Raw genomic sequence first — 15,540 nt, forward strand, 5'->3', positions numbered from 1 at the left:
ATCACTATAACCAATATAATAATACAAAAAAAGTTAGAAATATTGGTAGAATTACCAAAATGTAACAGAGGCATGAAGTGAGCACACACTGTTGGAAAAATCAATAGAATTGCTATTGATAGAATTGCTCAATGTGGGGTTGCCACAAAACCTCCAATTTGTAAAAAACAATATCTGCAAAGTGCAGTAAAATGAGCTATACCTATATTAGGATAATTTACAGCAAGAAAATTTACCTTAAACTTTGTAGTCCTCCAGTTGAATTTCTAATGTATGTAGTGGCACAGACACATCCTTTCCTCATTGTTAGATTTCTACAATTCATAAATAATTTCACTATGAGAAACCCACTTCATAGGTATAGTTAAGCAAATACAAAATAATTCATAATCAAATCTTTTCTATATGAAGAAAATGCTAGTGCTTTAATTAATATAGTTTGATTATACATATTAAGTATAGAGTAGCTTTTATATGACTTCTACAAATGGCCATGATGTTAATTAATATTAAATAACATTACAAGTCAAGTAAGTATTGCTTTAAAGCTTTCTTGAAGCATAATTTTTAACTCTTTCCTAATATTTATTATTTTAATAAAAATTACGCATATTTAAGGTATCCAATGTGATGTTTTGATATACATTGTCAGGTGATTACTGCCATCAAGCTAATTAACATACCTGTCACTTCAAATAGTTATCTTTTTTGTGGTGAGAACACATAAAATCATATATAATGCAGTACTATTAACTATAATCATGATGCTATATATTAGGTGTCTAGTACTTACTCATTCGTCATAAATGAAACTTTATACCTGTTGACCAGTGATCTCCTCATTCCCCCTTCCTCGCCCCTGGTAACCAATATCCTACTCTTCCCTTCTATGAATCCAACTTTTAAAAATTCCATGTGTAAATGAAATTATGCAGTATTTTTCTTTCTATATCTGGCATATTTCACTTAACATAATGTCCCCAGGGCTCATCTATATTATTGAAAAGGCTGATTTCATCCTTCTTTAAAGCTGAATATTTCATTGTGTGTGTGTGTATATATATCACATATATATACATATATATGTATATATTATAATTTCTTTATCTATCTTGAGACATTTAGATTGTTTCCATATCTGGGCTATTCTAAGTAAAGCTGCAATAAACATGGTAGTGCAGATATCTCTTTAAGACACTGATCTCATTTCCTTTGGATATATACCCAAAAGTGGGATTTCTGGATAGTTCTATGCTTAATTTTTAAAGAACCTCCAAATTGTCTTCCATAATGGCTACACAATTTACATTACCACCAATCATGTACAGTAACAATTACCTTTTCTCCACATCCTCACCTACATGTGTTTTTTTCTTTTTTCTTTTCTTTTTTTTTCTTTTTTGAGGAGATAGGGTCTTGCTGTGTTGCCCAGACTAGCCTTGAACTTCTGGGCTCAAGTGATCCTCCTGCCTCAGCCTCCTGAGTAGCTGGGACTACAGGTTTGTGCCACATGCCCGGCTGTCTTTTGTCTTTTGATAATAGCCATTTTAACAGGTGTAAATGGATGTTTTATTGTGATTTTAGTTTTTATTTCCTTGATGATTAGTTATGTAGAGCAGCTTTTCATGTATCCAGTGGCCATTTGTGTGTTTTCTTTGGAAAAAAAATGTATTCAGATCTTTTGCCCACTTTTAATTGAATTATTTTGGTTTATCTGCTATTGAGTTGTGTAAGTTTCTATTTTGGATTGTAACCTTTTATCAGATACTTAGTCCCTGCTTATCCTCAGGTGATACATTCCAAAACCCTGATGGATGCCTGCAACCTGATAGTATTGAACCCAATTGGGTAGGGGGAAGTGAGGGATAAGGAGAGAATTGTTAAAGGATTCAACATTACAGCTGGGTAGAATGAATAAATTCTAGTGTTGTACACGACTGTAGAAGGACTGTAGTTAACAATAATATATAATATGGTTTCACATAGCTAGAAGAAGGATGTTGAAGATTCCCACCACAAAGAAATGATAAATGTTTGAGATGATGGATAGGCTAATTACCCTGATCTGATCACTATACATTATATGTATCAAAACATCACTGTGTATCCCATAAATATATGCAATTATTATGTGTCAAGTAAAAACAAATAAAAAGTAAAAAAAGAAGTGGTATAGTAGTACAGTACTATGTCCTTTATAAATATATATTAAGAAAAGTGTATTAAAATTTAAAAACCACATTTTCATTCATGTTTTTCACCCACAAATTTAATACCTTTTCCATCTTAACTAAGCGCTTATCATGTACTATGGCCATAATTTTTGCACTTTAAGGTGCAACATCAAAACTGGCACAAACTTCTTTTTTCTTTCTTTCTTTTTTTTTTTTTTTCTTTTTTTGAGATGGAATTTTGCTCTCGTTGCCTAGGCTGGAGTTCAATGTCGCAATCTCAGCTCACTGCAACCTCTGCCTCCTGGATTCAAGCGATTCTTCTGCCTCAGCCTCTCAAGTAGCTGGGATTACAGGCATATGCCACCACACCCAGCTAATTTTTGTATTTTTTTTAGTAGAGACGGGGTTTCTCCATGTTGTTCAGGCTAGTCTGAAACTCCTGACCTTAGGTGATCCGCCCACCTTGACCTCCCAAAGTGCTGGGATTACAGGCCCGAGCAACCGCACCCAGCCTGGCACCAATTTCTTGTGATTTCCTTCTTATGATTTCACAGATAGAATGTTTGTTCTTACCATAGATCTTAGCAGTCTCAGCATATGATTTTTTTTTCTTTTATTAAGTCAAGAACTTTCATCTTTTCACTTGAAACACCTTGCCTTTCTCTGGCAAATCCGAATTGCCAGCATCACTACTCTTGTGCTTTGGGACCATTACTAAGTAATGTAAGGGTTACTTGAACAAAAGCACTGTGATACTGCCACAGTCTTTCTAGTAAACAAGACAGTTACTAAGTGACTAATGGCTGGGGAGTGGCTACAGCCTGAATACTCTGGACAAAGGGATGATTCATGTCGCAGGCTGAATTGAATGGGACAGGTGAGATTCCATCATACTACTTAGAAGGGTACATACTTTAAAACTTATGAATTATTCCTAGAATTTTTCATTTAACATTTTTGGGCCACAGTTGACTACAAGTAATTGGAAGCATGGAAAGGGAAGGCACTAAGACAGAACTAATGTACATGGTTTGCAAATATTTTCTTTCATTTTGTCGTTTCTTTCATTTCACATTGTCTCTCTGTTGATTTTATTTATTTGTTTATTTTCTGTGTAGAAGCTTTTTAGTTTGTTGCATACCTATTTGTTTATTTTTGCTTTTGATTCCATGTCCCAAAAATCATTGCCAAGACCAACATTGAGGAGCTTTTTCCTTATGTTTTCTTGTAAGAATTTTGTCATTTTAGATCTTATATTTAATTATTTAATCCATTGTGAGTTAATTTTTGCATGTGGTATATGGCAGTAGTTCTTTTACTTGTGAATATACAGTCTTCCCAACATCATTTATTGAAGAGAATATCTTTTCCTTATTGTATGTATGCTTCAGGCCCTTGTTGAAGATTAGTTGGACCTTGTATGTGTGGGTTGATTTCTGGGCTCTCTTTTCTGTTCCACTGATCTGTGTGCCTCTTTTAATCTCAGGTCCATATTTCCATACTATTATGATTACTGTAGCTTTGTAATATAATTTGAAACCAGGATGTGATGCCTCTGACTGGTTTTCTTTCTTAAAATTGCTTTGGCTATTCAAGGTCTTTGTGCTTCCTTGTGAATTTTAGGATTTTTTTTTTTTTTTTTTTTTTTCTGTTTCTGTGAAAAATGTCATTGGAATTCTGATAAGGATTGCATTTAAACTGAAGATTACTTTGGGTTGTATGACCATGTCTACAATATTAATTATTCCAGTCCGTGAACATGGGATATCTTCTCATTTATTTGTGTTTTCTTCTGTTTCTCTTCAATGTTTTATAGTTTTCATGTACGGATTTTTTACATCTTTAGTTAAATTTATTCCTAAGTACTTTATTCTTTTTGATGCTATTGTAAGTGGGGCTGTCTTCTTGATTTTTTTTTTTTTTTGATAGTTTGCTAATAGTATATATTCTACTGGTTTATATATGTTGACTTTGTGTCCTTCAACCATACTGAATTTGTTTATTAATTCTAACAGTTTTTTTATGTAGTTTTCTTCTTGATTTTGTGAGTACATCACACTAAAATAGAAATATTTACAGAGATGTTGCGTTGGAATTATGGGCTAGTTTCTTCATCGTTTATGATTTCAGAAATGTTTTAACATCCCTTTGTAGTGTTTCCGAATTAGTGGCTTTTCTTCCCTACTTAACCCTAAGTTTTCCTACTTTTCAGTCTCTCTAATATGTGGTTATTGATCTCTAGAGACATGTTAAATATAACAGTAGAGCTCTACTCTAAATTAGACACACAGGAATAAATTTTGTATAGATTTGGATTACTATAGACCAGCTTTTATTTGTTTTTTTGAAACCTAAAGTGTACTAGTAGCGTCTTCATAAAATCTGCAATAAAATTTAAACAATAGTTTATTTCTCTTCAAAGCTTCAACATCAGTACGTTTATTCATGAGTTACATACAACTCAAATAAACATTAATCATAACAATGGAAAAAAGAACATTATTTTCATCAGAACCCTAATTTTCTCTATAATGTATTATCTTATAATTTTTTTATTTGTTTTTATTATGTAGAATATAATTTCATAGTAAAATGCCTAAGGAAAATACCTCTGATGCTTTTTTAAAGTAATTTAAATTCATCTATGTTAATATTTTTTATGAATGGAATGTTTGTGATATGTTACATTTCTGTCTTATTTTGGATAAATGTAGTTTAAGTTAATGACTTTTTCCCATTGATATAAAAATTGGGGTATTCAGAATTGAAAGATATGTTTTAAAACCACACTGTCATATTTTGACAAATTTTTTGGAGTTTACTTTTATTTGAAAATGCTATCACTATTTTCATAAGAGTATTTTTGGCTATTCTCCCCTTTTTAGGCGGTATATATTGCACCCCTAAAAGCCCTAGTACGTGAAAGAATGGATGATTGGAAAGTTAGAATAGAAGAAAAACTTGGTAAAAAGTAAGTTCTTACTTTCACTCAAAAGATATGCTTTGAATTGACTAAAAGGACCAGGAAATAAGAGTTGAATAAAACTGTTGAATGGTTTTACAGTGATTTTCATAGTGTTTTATTTAACTGCTGAATGGCTTTGCAATGATTTTTATAGTCTTTTATTTTAAGATATGTACCTACTATTAAAATATCAATATTCTCATTGTTTTAAGATTGATAATGAAATCTCCTAAATTACTTAATGTGAGTACTTTTATTTGGCAGGATAACTTTTTCAAAATATTTTCATTCTAAAACAAAACAAAAATAAGTTCTGTCTCCCTGTTTTTTTCATATTATGCCGAGTAGCTTCCAGAAACTGCTTGGAAGGCATTTTGCATGTAAATTATTTAAGAAAAAGTGGAAGTTCTTTGAAAAACATGATATGGGGTTTTTTTCATTAATAATTTAATATACTGCAGGGTTATTCATTGCAGTATTATTTTTAATAGCAAAAGATTACAGAGAAATGAATTTCCAATAGAGCATCAGTAAGTAAATTATAGTACATCACACAATAAAAAATATTGTATTACTCTGTAGAAAAACAAAAAACTAAATGAGTTATTTTTATATGGAAAGAATGATCTCCAAAGATAATGTAAAACAAAAAAAAAAAATTAAAGTATCCTAGCTTATGTTTTTGCAAAATGATAAAGAATATGAATATGTGGTTATTTTCAGAATGAGAACTAGCTATCCATATGATAGGGATGTTATAGAGACTATTCCCTATATTCTTTGAACCATGTGAATATATTCCATATTCAAAATAGCGTATAAAATGTAAATCTTTAAAATAAATGAGAATAAGTAAATACTCTTTGAACATTATGCTCAGAGGAACCAATTTTGCCCTTTTTCTTTTCTTCCAAGTCTTAATACAGATAGAAATTATATTAGACTGGGTGTGGTGACTCATGCCTGTAACTTTGGCACTTTGGGAGGCTGAGGCAGGTGATCATCTGAGGAAAGGAGTTGGAGACTAGCCTGGCCAACATAGTGAAATCCCATCTTTACTAAAAATGAAAAAGGAGCTGTGCATGGTGGTGTATGCCTGTAATCCCAGCTACTTGGAGACAGGAGAATCACTTGAACCCGGGAGGTAGAGGTTTCTGTGAGCTGAGATCAAGCCGCTATACTCTAGCCTGGGTGACAAAATGAGACTCTGTCTCAAAAAAAAAAAAAAAATGAAACGAAATTATTTTAGTAATTACTTAATATTTGGTGTTAGCCTAGAGCTAATCCTATGTAATTAGGAATTCTTAGGTAATTCCTCTAGATCTACATAGGTTTTTCTTTTCCTTTTCTCTCACTATATGACTGTGATCTGCTTAGAATGAGTTGGTACATATTTGCTCTGACTTACCTTGTTTTCATCCTAATACGTTTCATTTTGGTATAAAATCTATAGAAAATTCCAATCTAAGGAAAGAAATGAGCTTGCACACAATCTAAATTACACATAATTTTAATTAAATTTACACATAATCCTAAATATTCTTAATGAATGCCTTTTTTGTCTCCATAAAGTAACACTTTCCTTCATTACAAAAAAATTTATTCCAATATAGGGACAAGGGACTTTATAAAATCACCTAGGAGGGAGTTTCTATAAACATAATTAAAGCAAAGTTAGATATCCTTGCATATCTGTATAAAAATTAGATATGTCAGTGATTGGAATTTATATGACCTTCATTTTATGGCAAGAAATTTTCTTAGAGTTCTTAAGAAATGTACATTTTGGACTCAACTTGGAAAATTTCAAAAATCAAAGGTAGGTAAAGTAATTTTAAGCCTTATAAAATTTTGTTTTAAAAGAGATAGATTTTTGCGTTTAGAAGGTTGTTTGTTACCTGAAAATGTTCTGGGTTCATTTTTATATTTGCCTCCAGAGTTATTGAACTAACAGGGGATGTGACTCCTGATATGAAATCCATTGCCAAGGCTGACCTTATTGTCACTACGCCAGAGAAGTGGGATGGAGTCAGCAGAAGCTGGCAAAATAGGAGCTATGTTCAGCAAGTCACTATTCTCATCATAGATGAGATCCATCTGCTTGGTAGGTACCACTGTATCTAAAGCCAGTTTACAAACTTTAACTTTCTAAAATATTAATTATTAGTATTTTTAATTTGCATGTAATAATCATGTATATTTATGGGGTACAATGCAATTTTTTGATATATGTATATAATGTAGAATTATTAAATCAAACTAATTAACATATCTATCACCTTACGTATAAATTGGGGTGAAACATAAAAAATTTTCTCTTAGTGTATTAATCTGTTCTCACATTGCAATGAAGCAATACCTGAGACTGGGTAATTTATTTTTAAAAAGAAGTTTAATTGACTCAAGATTCTACAGGGTGTACAGTAAACGTAGTAGCTCCTGCTTCTGAGGAGGCCTCAGGAAGCTTTCAATCATGACTGAAGGTAAAGCAGCAGAGAGCTTCTTACATGGCAAGAACAGGAACAAGAGAGCGAGGTAGTGGGGGAGGTGCTACACTCTTTTAAACAACCAAATCTCATGAGAATTCACTCACTGTCATGAGAATAGCACCAAGAGGATGGTGCTAAGCCATTTAGGAGAAACCGCCCCCATGATCCTATCACATCCAACCAAGCCCCACCTCCAACATTGGAGATTACAGTTCAACATGCAATTAGGAATTCTACAATTTAGTAATTTTGAAATATACAATATATTATTATTAACTGTTGTCACACTGCTGTACAATTGATCAGACAAACTTACTTCTCCTGTCTAACTGAAACATTGTACCCTTTGACCACCATCTCTCTATTCCCTTCTCTTGTGACTCTAACCCATGCCCCTGGAAGTAACTACGTTTCTTCTCTTTACTTCCATGAGGTCAGTTTTTTTTAATTCAACATCTAAGTGACATCATGCACTGGGAGTGGGATTGCTGAATCCTTTGGTAGTTCTGTCTTTAGTTTTCCTTTTTTTTTTTTTTTTTTTTTGAGGAAGCTACAAACTTTTCCTTTTGTGGTTGCAGTGGCCAACACAGACTTGTTAAATGATTAACATTGATTTTTCCTTATTTTCTAGGTGAGGAAAGAGGCCCTGTTCTAGAGGTCATTGTATCTCGAACAAATTTTATCTCATCACACACAGAAAAGCCTGTTAGAATAGTTGGACTGTCTACTGCATTAGCTAATGCCAGAGACCTTGCTGACTGGCTCAATATTAAGCAGGTATGTAGAAAATTGATAAATTATGCATTTATTTAGTAGTGTGACTTTGATGGTTCCTTTAAAGCGATATAATAACATTATAAAATTCAATCTAAAAATTGAAAATGGTCTCTCTCTCTCATATTTACTCTAGATGGGCTTGTTTAACTTCCGACCATCAGTACGCCCAGTTCCACTGGAAGTTCACATTCAGGGCTTTCCAGGTCAACATTACTGTCCTCGTATGGCTAGTATGAACAAGCCTGCATTTCAGGGTAAGCTTCAGATTCTTGGAATAAAATAGTAACCATTGTTTATGGTAGCTATCAAATGTCTTCTAATTGGTGTTGGTTTCTTTGAAAGGATGATACTGGTCCAGCTTCTACAAATATCTCAAACTGTTTGTCTCAAATGTTAAGGAATGCAAATGTATGTTAAATTACCTATTGAAAATTGGAGAGATTTCACAAATGGTAATGACTTTGTAGAAAAATAAAAGTATGTAATTTTAAAAAGTTATCAGAGTTTTCTTAATATTAATCAAAGTGTTTTTATGATAGTAGCTTGAACAAATGAGAAATGGAAGCTACAAGTCAAAAACATCTCATAGTCATTTTTATGAGAAATCATAAAACTTAGAAATTTCAGTACTTTAGTACAGTGCTTCTGTTTTTAGTTTTTCCTCTTCTAACAAATTAGGCAAGCAAACAGGAAAGATTTAAGAATAGTACTCCGATTTTATTGAAACATGTTTTATTTGGGCTGCATAAAGAATATTTATTATATCAATTAAAAATAACCTCAACAATAAATTCTCAAATGTGAACTGCTGTTGATTGTGTGGTGACAGTTGTGAGGTGACTTTTTAGCTGCTGTAATTAGCCTTATGACAGAAGCAAAGTATTGATTGTGAACTAGAGACCAATTTTGGCAGTTCAGATTATTTACACCTCCACAGAAGCATTGTACAAAATCACTAATGAACGATAAATCTGCCATGAGCTGTTCAGCCACACCTGTTCTTTCAGCAGCAAAAATCCATTAAATGTTGAAGCTTAAAGAAAGACAGAGATCCATTTATATTTATGTGTCCAAATGATACCAATATTATACTAATATGTGTATTTTAAATGGTGTATCTCTAATATGATTTATCAAACTTTATCATTTACATTTGATAACATTCTGATAAACAATAAAAAGAATGAGAAATAAATGAGTTTATTTTTCATAATATATATTGTTGAAATTGTGTATATCTATATGGAATGACTGCATACCATTGATGGAAAGGAAGCGTTTGTGTTGTATAAATCAATAGTAAATAACTAAAATACTTACACTTCCATAGATATGGTATCAGCACAGCAGCTATACTTATGTACTATTTATTATACCTGTAGTGATTACTATATTTCTTTGAGTTTAGAAATATGATTGTGTGATAGCTTTATTTCTCATAGTTAGAATGTAAATAAAGTCAAGGTCATGTCAACATTTCCATTATAAACCTTGTTTCGCATCCCATAAAAAGAAATTCTGCAGCTCACATTTCAAACAAGAAATTACAAAGCAGTTGAACTTTTTATATAAAATTTTTACATGTCTCTGACTGTTTTAAGAGAGTTGTGTAGACATAAATATATATTCTACTCGTGGCATCTTATCAGCTTTTTGGAGCCTATGTAAAGCAAAAAAAAAAAAAAACTCATTTCAATATAAGCCAAGTGATTTATGTGGCTCTTTAATTATTTTTAAAGATTTGATGTACAAACTTGCCTTCAGTCTTGTTACTCTGGTTTGTGTTGACCAGGGTCATCTCATCTTCATTGTGTTGACTACCATGTCCCATTACTCAGATACTCATTCAGGCATAGTATTCTCTTCAGCCCTCTTCTACATTCTCTTGTCTGCCCTTCTTACACATACGCTTTTAGAAAAACAGAGGGAAAACTTTCTTCTGATGTATCTCTTAACCTGTTTACTGGTACAAACTCTCCTGATTTTTCTATCACTGATAACAAAAATAAAAGGTACTTTTTGTGGTCTTTTCAGACATTTTCCATCACCTGGCAGGACTTGGTTTTCTCACCAGACCCCAGGACCAATTAACTCTGTAATATCACTGCTTAGGCAAACATAAATAGCGAAGAAACACAACTTAGCACAGAAAACTCAATCTAAGATTCAGTATCTATGTATAGCTCTTAATGGAGAGTCTCAATCTTTAAATTTCTCCTTCCTTGGCAGCTCAGAATAGAACTTGGACCCAGCATAGTTAAATCTTTTCTGAGGCAATATACTCTCTAGGAAGGGCCATCAACTTTTCTTTTCCTATTAATCTGTCTAATATGCTTCTAGATCTGTGTAGTACCTACAATAATGCCAGATTTCATGCCTAAATTGTTTCCATCATTAGTTTTCAAGTATCCATTTGATGTCCTACTGAAATTCATATTCTGGGGTTAAGTAGCTTTCCATTTTATTTCCCACAACTTTTCAACAGCAATTAGAAGCCATTCTCCCGCCAAACCTGTTTTGATATTTGTCTCATCAAGACGTCAAACTCGTCTTACTGCTTTGGAATTGATCGCCTTCCTGGCTACTGAAGAAGATCCAAAACAGTGGTTAAACATGGATGAAAGAGAGGTAAGCACCATCTTTTATCTTCTACTACTTATACGTTTCAGGTTATATTGTATTAGAGTGAACATTAAGTATGTAATTATAGGGAAAGAATAAATCCTTAATACTGCCACCTTACCACACTATTAATATTCTGATATAGTTTGTTCTAGTATAGTCCCACTTAATGTTTATTTTGTATATTTGTATTTGTATCTTTTTCCTTTAACATTATCACCTATGTATGTTGTAACATTCAACCATTTTCATATTCTTTGAGTATTCACTGCCCTCACTGAAGTTAAAATCAATTTTGCAAAGTTTGGATTTTTAAAAATATATAATAATCTTTTTTTAATTTTAGGAAGCACTAACATATAAAAATTTAAAACCTGCTTTATCGTTTCCCTAAGTAATAACCACCAGTAAAATTTTAAGTTATAATTTTTGTGTCTATGCAGTTATATTCCATTATGCAACTATTTCGTAGTGGTTTTCTCCTGTAATTTAATAATCATGCATCTTTATTACTGTAGATTTTTCTCTGTTTAAAATTATATTCTCAGTATAGAGTTCTAAAAATAAAATTAGTGGGTCAAATGATGTGAATATTTTTACAGCTTTTTCAGGTACACTGCTAATTACTTTCCAAAAGAACTGTACTTGTTGGAGTCATCACCACTGATGTATGAATTATCAAAAGTGTATGATAGTAACAGTTTTACTGCATCCTCATTTGTTGCAACTTATTGATAGATAAAATATTATCTTAATGTATGCCTTGATTTTTGTATGGTTGAACATTTTTTTACATATATTTACTAGTTGTCTTCTTTTTTCCTTGTTGCCTCTTCATTTCTTTTGGTCTTTCATCTATTCCAGTACAGCATTTATTTTGTAGATTTGTGTGAGAGATTTGCCAAATTTAGAAAAATATATACATATATATAATTTTATATATTACTTTTCTCCATATGTATGTATTTCTATACATATATATATATTAATCTTTCGCCTGCTGTATTAGGTAACTTTGCTAGTCTTTTTATCGTGGTGTCTTTTTACGAATAGAAGACTTTACATTTTATGCAATCTAGTTTGTTAGTATGGTCCTTTTTGATTCTTTATACTACATCTAAATATAGATATTCCTCCTCCTCTCTATAGATTTAATATATAATGATTGTTCTTTCTTACACTTTTCCAGTTTTGAAAAATATTTTCCTAAATGGAGTTACAGTGAAAACAGATGAAATCAGTAGCATAATTGTTGAGTTGTGATCTCGCCACCTACCCTCTTCCGTGTTCCCACTTTGTAATCTCATGCAGGCTAAAGAAGAGCAGTGCTCTTCAGCATCAGTAAAAAACAATGTTCCGAACCCACTGGTGTCCAGGATTAACAGTTTGCATATTTCTCCCCTTCTACTTCTATGACTCATTTAGAGTTAGTAGGACCGTTGGATAGTACTCTATATCTTACATTATTGTGTAATGGTTAACTGATATTTCAGAATGGTTTTGCTTAGTTCCCTAAATGACCTTATTCACGAACAGACTCATAAATTAGCTTAATATGCGGACTATCAAATGACTGCTTGAAGTAGAGTAATAGTGATCATTTTATCTTTTAAATTTTATCTTTGTTTACTTAATGTTACTTGTATGGATATACCAGATATTTAAGAAACTAATTTATGTTCAAAATAATGTTGTTAAAAGATTTTTTTATCCTGTATTGTTTAATTGATATCTGAATAATCATCCTATTGTGTCTAAGGCAGTGTCATAACTTAGGAGACAAATGATGAAAAATAGATGTACAAAATATTGATGACTCAGTTTATATGCAGTATCTCTCTAGGCTTAATTTTATTTTATACGTTATCCTAAAAGTCTTCCAAATGGACACTTTTCTTTGAAGTCAAGATACAATGTACAAACCTACTAAGCACACTTTGGGATGTTTGCTTATAGTATATAGACATTGTGCATTTAGCACATATGTGACTCACATTAACTTCAAATGTGAACCTCATGTGCTAATATCAGGTATAGTACACTTCCACTGTGTTTCTTTTTATTATTATTATTTTAATGTATGAGACCTAAAGAATTGTAGATAGCTCAGACATTGTGTAGAATTACTTATCTGTTTCATATTTTTTTTTTGATCAGCAGAAAACTATCAACAAGGCTAGGTAGAAACTATAGAATATACTCTCGTGGTTTCTACTGTTGTAGATTTTCACTGCTAAAATAGAACACCTAGAAAACATTTTGTATGTGTATAATATGTTTATTATAAATGTATTGTATTAACAAATATTTGTTATAACTGTATTATTTTTATATTTTTTTCTTCAACTTTTAAGTTCTGGGTGGGGTATATAAATAGGATATGCAGGTTTGTTACATAGGTGTATTAGTCCGTTTTCATACTGCTATAAAGAACTACCTGAGACTGGGTAATTTATAAAGGAAAGAGGTTTAATTGACTCACAGTTCAGCCTGGCTGGGGGGGGGTGGGTTCAGGAAACTTACAATCATGGTGGAAGAAGAAGGGGAAGCAAGACCCCTACCTCACAAGGCAGCAGGTAGTGGAAGTACTGAGCGAAAGGGAAGAGCCCCTTATAAAACCATCAGATCTTGTGAGAACTCACACACTATCACAAGAACAGCGTGGGGGAAATGGCCCCAGTGATTCAATTACCTCCACCTGGTCTCTCCCTTGACATGTGGGGATTATGGAGATTACAGTTAAAGATGAGATTTGGGTGAGGGTCACTAAGACCAACCATATCAATAAGTAAACTTGTGCCAGGATGGTTTGCTTCACAGATCAATCCATCACCTAGGTATTAAGCCCAGCATCCGTTAGCTATTCTTCCTGATATTCTCCCTCCCACCATCCCCAAGAGGCCCCAGTGTATGTTGTTCCCTCCATGTGTCCATGTGTTCTCATTGTTCAGCTCCCACTTATAAGTGAGAGCATGGGGTGTTTGGTTTTCTGTTCCTGCACTAGTTTGCTGAGAATAACAGCTTCCACCTCCATCCATGCCCCTGCAAAGGACATGATCTCATTTCTTTTCATGGCTGCATGGTATTCCATGGTGTATATGTACCACGTTTTCTTTATCCAGTCTATCACTGATGGGCATTTGGGTTGATTCCGTGCCTTTGCTATTGTGAATAGTGCTACAGTGAACATACATGTGCACGTATCTTTATAATAGAATGATTTCTGTTCCTTTGGGTATATGCCCAGTAATGGGATTTCTAGGTCAGATGGTATTTCTGCCTCTAGATCCTTGAGGAACTGCCACACTGTCTTCCACAATGGTCGAACTAATGTACATTCCCACCAACAGTGTAAAAGTGTTACTTTTTCTCCACAACTTTGCCTGCCTCTCTTATTTCTGGACTTTTTCATAACTGCCATTCTGACTGATGTGAGATGGTATCTCACTATGGTTTTGATTTGCATTTCTCTAATGATCAGTGATGCTGAGCCTTTTTTCTTATGTTTGTTGGCCCCCTGAATATCTTCTTTTGAGAAGTATCTGTTCATATCCTTTGCTCACTTTTTAATGGGGTTTCTTTTTTCTTGTAAATTTGTTTAAGTTCCTTGTAGATTCTGGAAATTAAATTTGTTGGTTTTATTATTGTATTTATTAACGTAAGTATTTGTTATAAATGTACTGTTTATTTAAATGTAGTATAAAATAGGACAGCTAGATGTCATTTCCAGACATTTTGTTTTACCACGTCCATCTCAAGAATAAGGCAAACTGTGCTTTGTTCTACTACTGACTCTAAAAGCAATCACCTTTAAAATGAAAATTTCAGAGGGTTTACAATTGATTACTATGTAAATTCAGTGTGATTATACTGAAGCATACTATAAAGCAGGTGTTTTAGTTGTTGAACCCCTAAGTAATTAGCCCTAAATAATAATAGGAGAACTTTTTAACATTTTAATCTTTGTGTGGGTTACTTTCTGTAATATTCTGGGCAGGAGGCTTAGCAGTTGCTTCCATTGCTGCTCCTTGTGTAGTGTTAAATTGATGTTCTGTGGCAGGACGTGGGTAATTGGTTAAGACTCCAGTGTTGACAACTTGAACATTCAGAGGAAGCACAGCAACAGTTATCCTGGCAACTATGAAACAGTGTGTCTGGCATAGAACAACATTCAAATTATTCTGCTGTTGAATGACCTTAAGTCAGGAACTGTCTATAGATATTTGGGCTGGGGGCATGGAGAATAAAGAAAGCTAGGGTAAATCACAAGAGGCTAGAGAGAGAATATGACTAAGAAGAGTATATGTGTTCTCATTAATTTATTGGCAAAGGCAAAAAGAGTTATTCATCTATCTTCTTAATCCAGTATAGTTTCAAAGCATTAGGAAGCAGAAAGACACCTTCAAGTGTATCATTGATGTAAAATTATACTGCGTCAGGAAACCCCAAAGGAAATACCTTTCCATATTGTCATTAGGAATCCTTATTGCAGTGGTTTCAAAAATTTGTGGAT

The 15,540-nt window shown here is 32.9% G+C and overlaps 1 protein-coding gene across 1 annotated transcript in view; it reads left to right on the forward strand.

Annotated features, from left to right (window-relative positions):
- ASCC3 (activating signal cointegrator 1 complex subunit 3) overlaps positions 1-15,540 on the forward strand; it is a 389,336-nt gene that overhangs the window by 257,959 nt on the left and 115,837 nt on the right. Inside the window, exons 26-30 of the mRNA XM_023205913.2 lie at positions 5,060-5,145; positions 7,077-7,243; positions 8,260-8,405; positions 8,539-8,659; positions 10,891-11,033. Of these exons, the coding sequence (XP_023061681.2) occupies positions 5,060-5,145; positions 7,077-7,243; positions 8,260-8,405; positions 8,539-8,659; positions 10,891-11,033 (663 nt within the window). The remainder of the gene's footprint in view (positions 1-5,059; positions 5,146-7,076; positions 7,244-8,259; positions 8,406-8,538; positions 8,660-10,890; positions 11,034-15,540) is intronic.

The sequence above is a fragment of the Piliocolobus tephrosceles genome, chromosome 5 (assembly GCF_002776525.5).
Source record: "Piliocolobus tephrosceles isolate RC106 chromosome 5, ASM277652v3, whole genome shotgun sequence".
NCBI lineage: Eukaryota > Metazoa > Chordata > Mammalia > Primates > Cercopithecidae > Piliocolobus > Piliocolobus tephrosceles.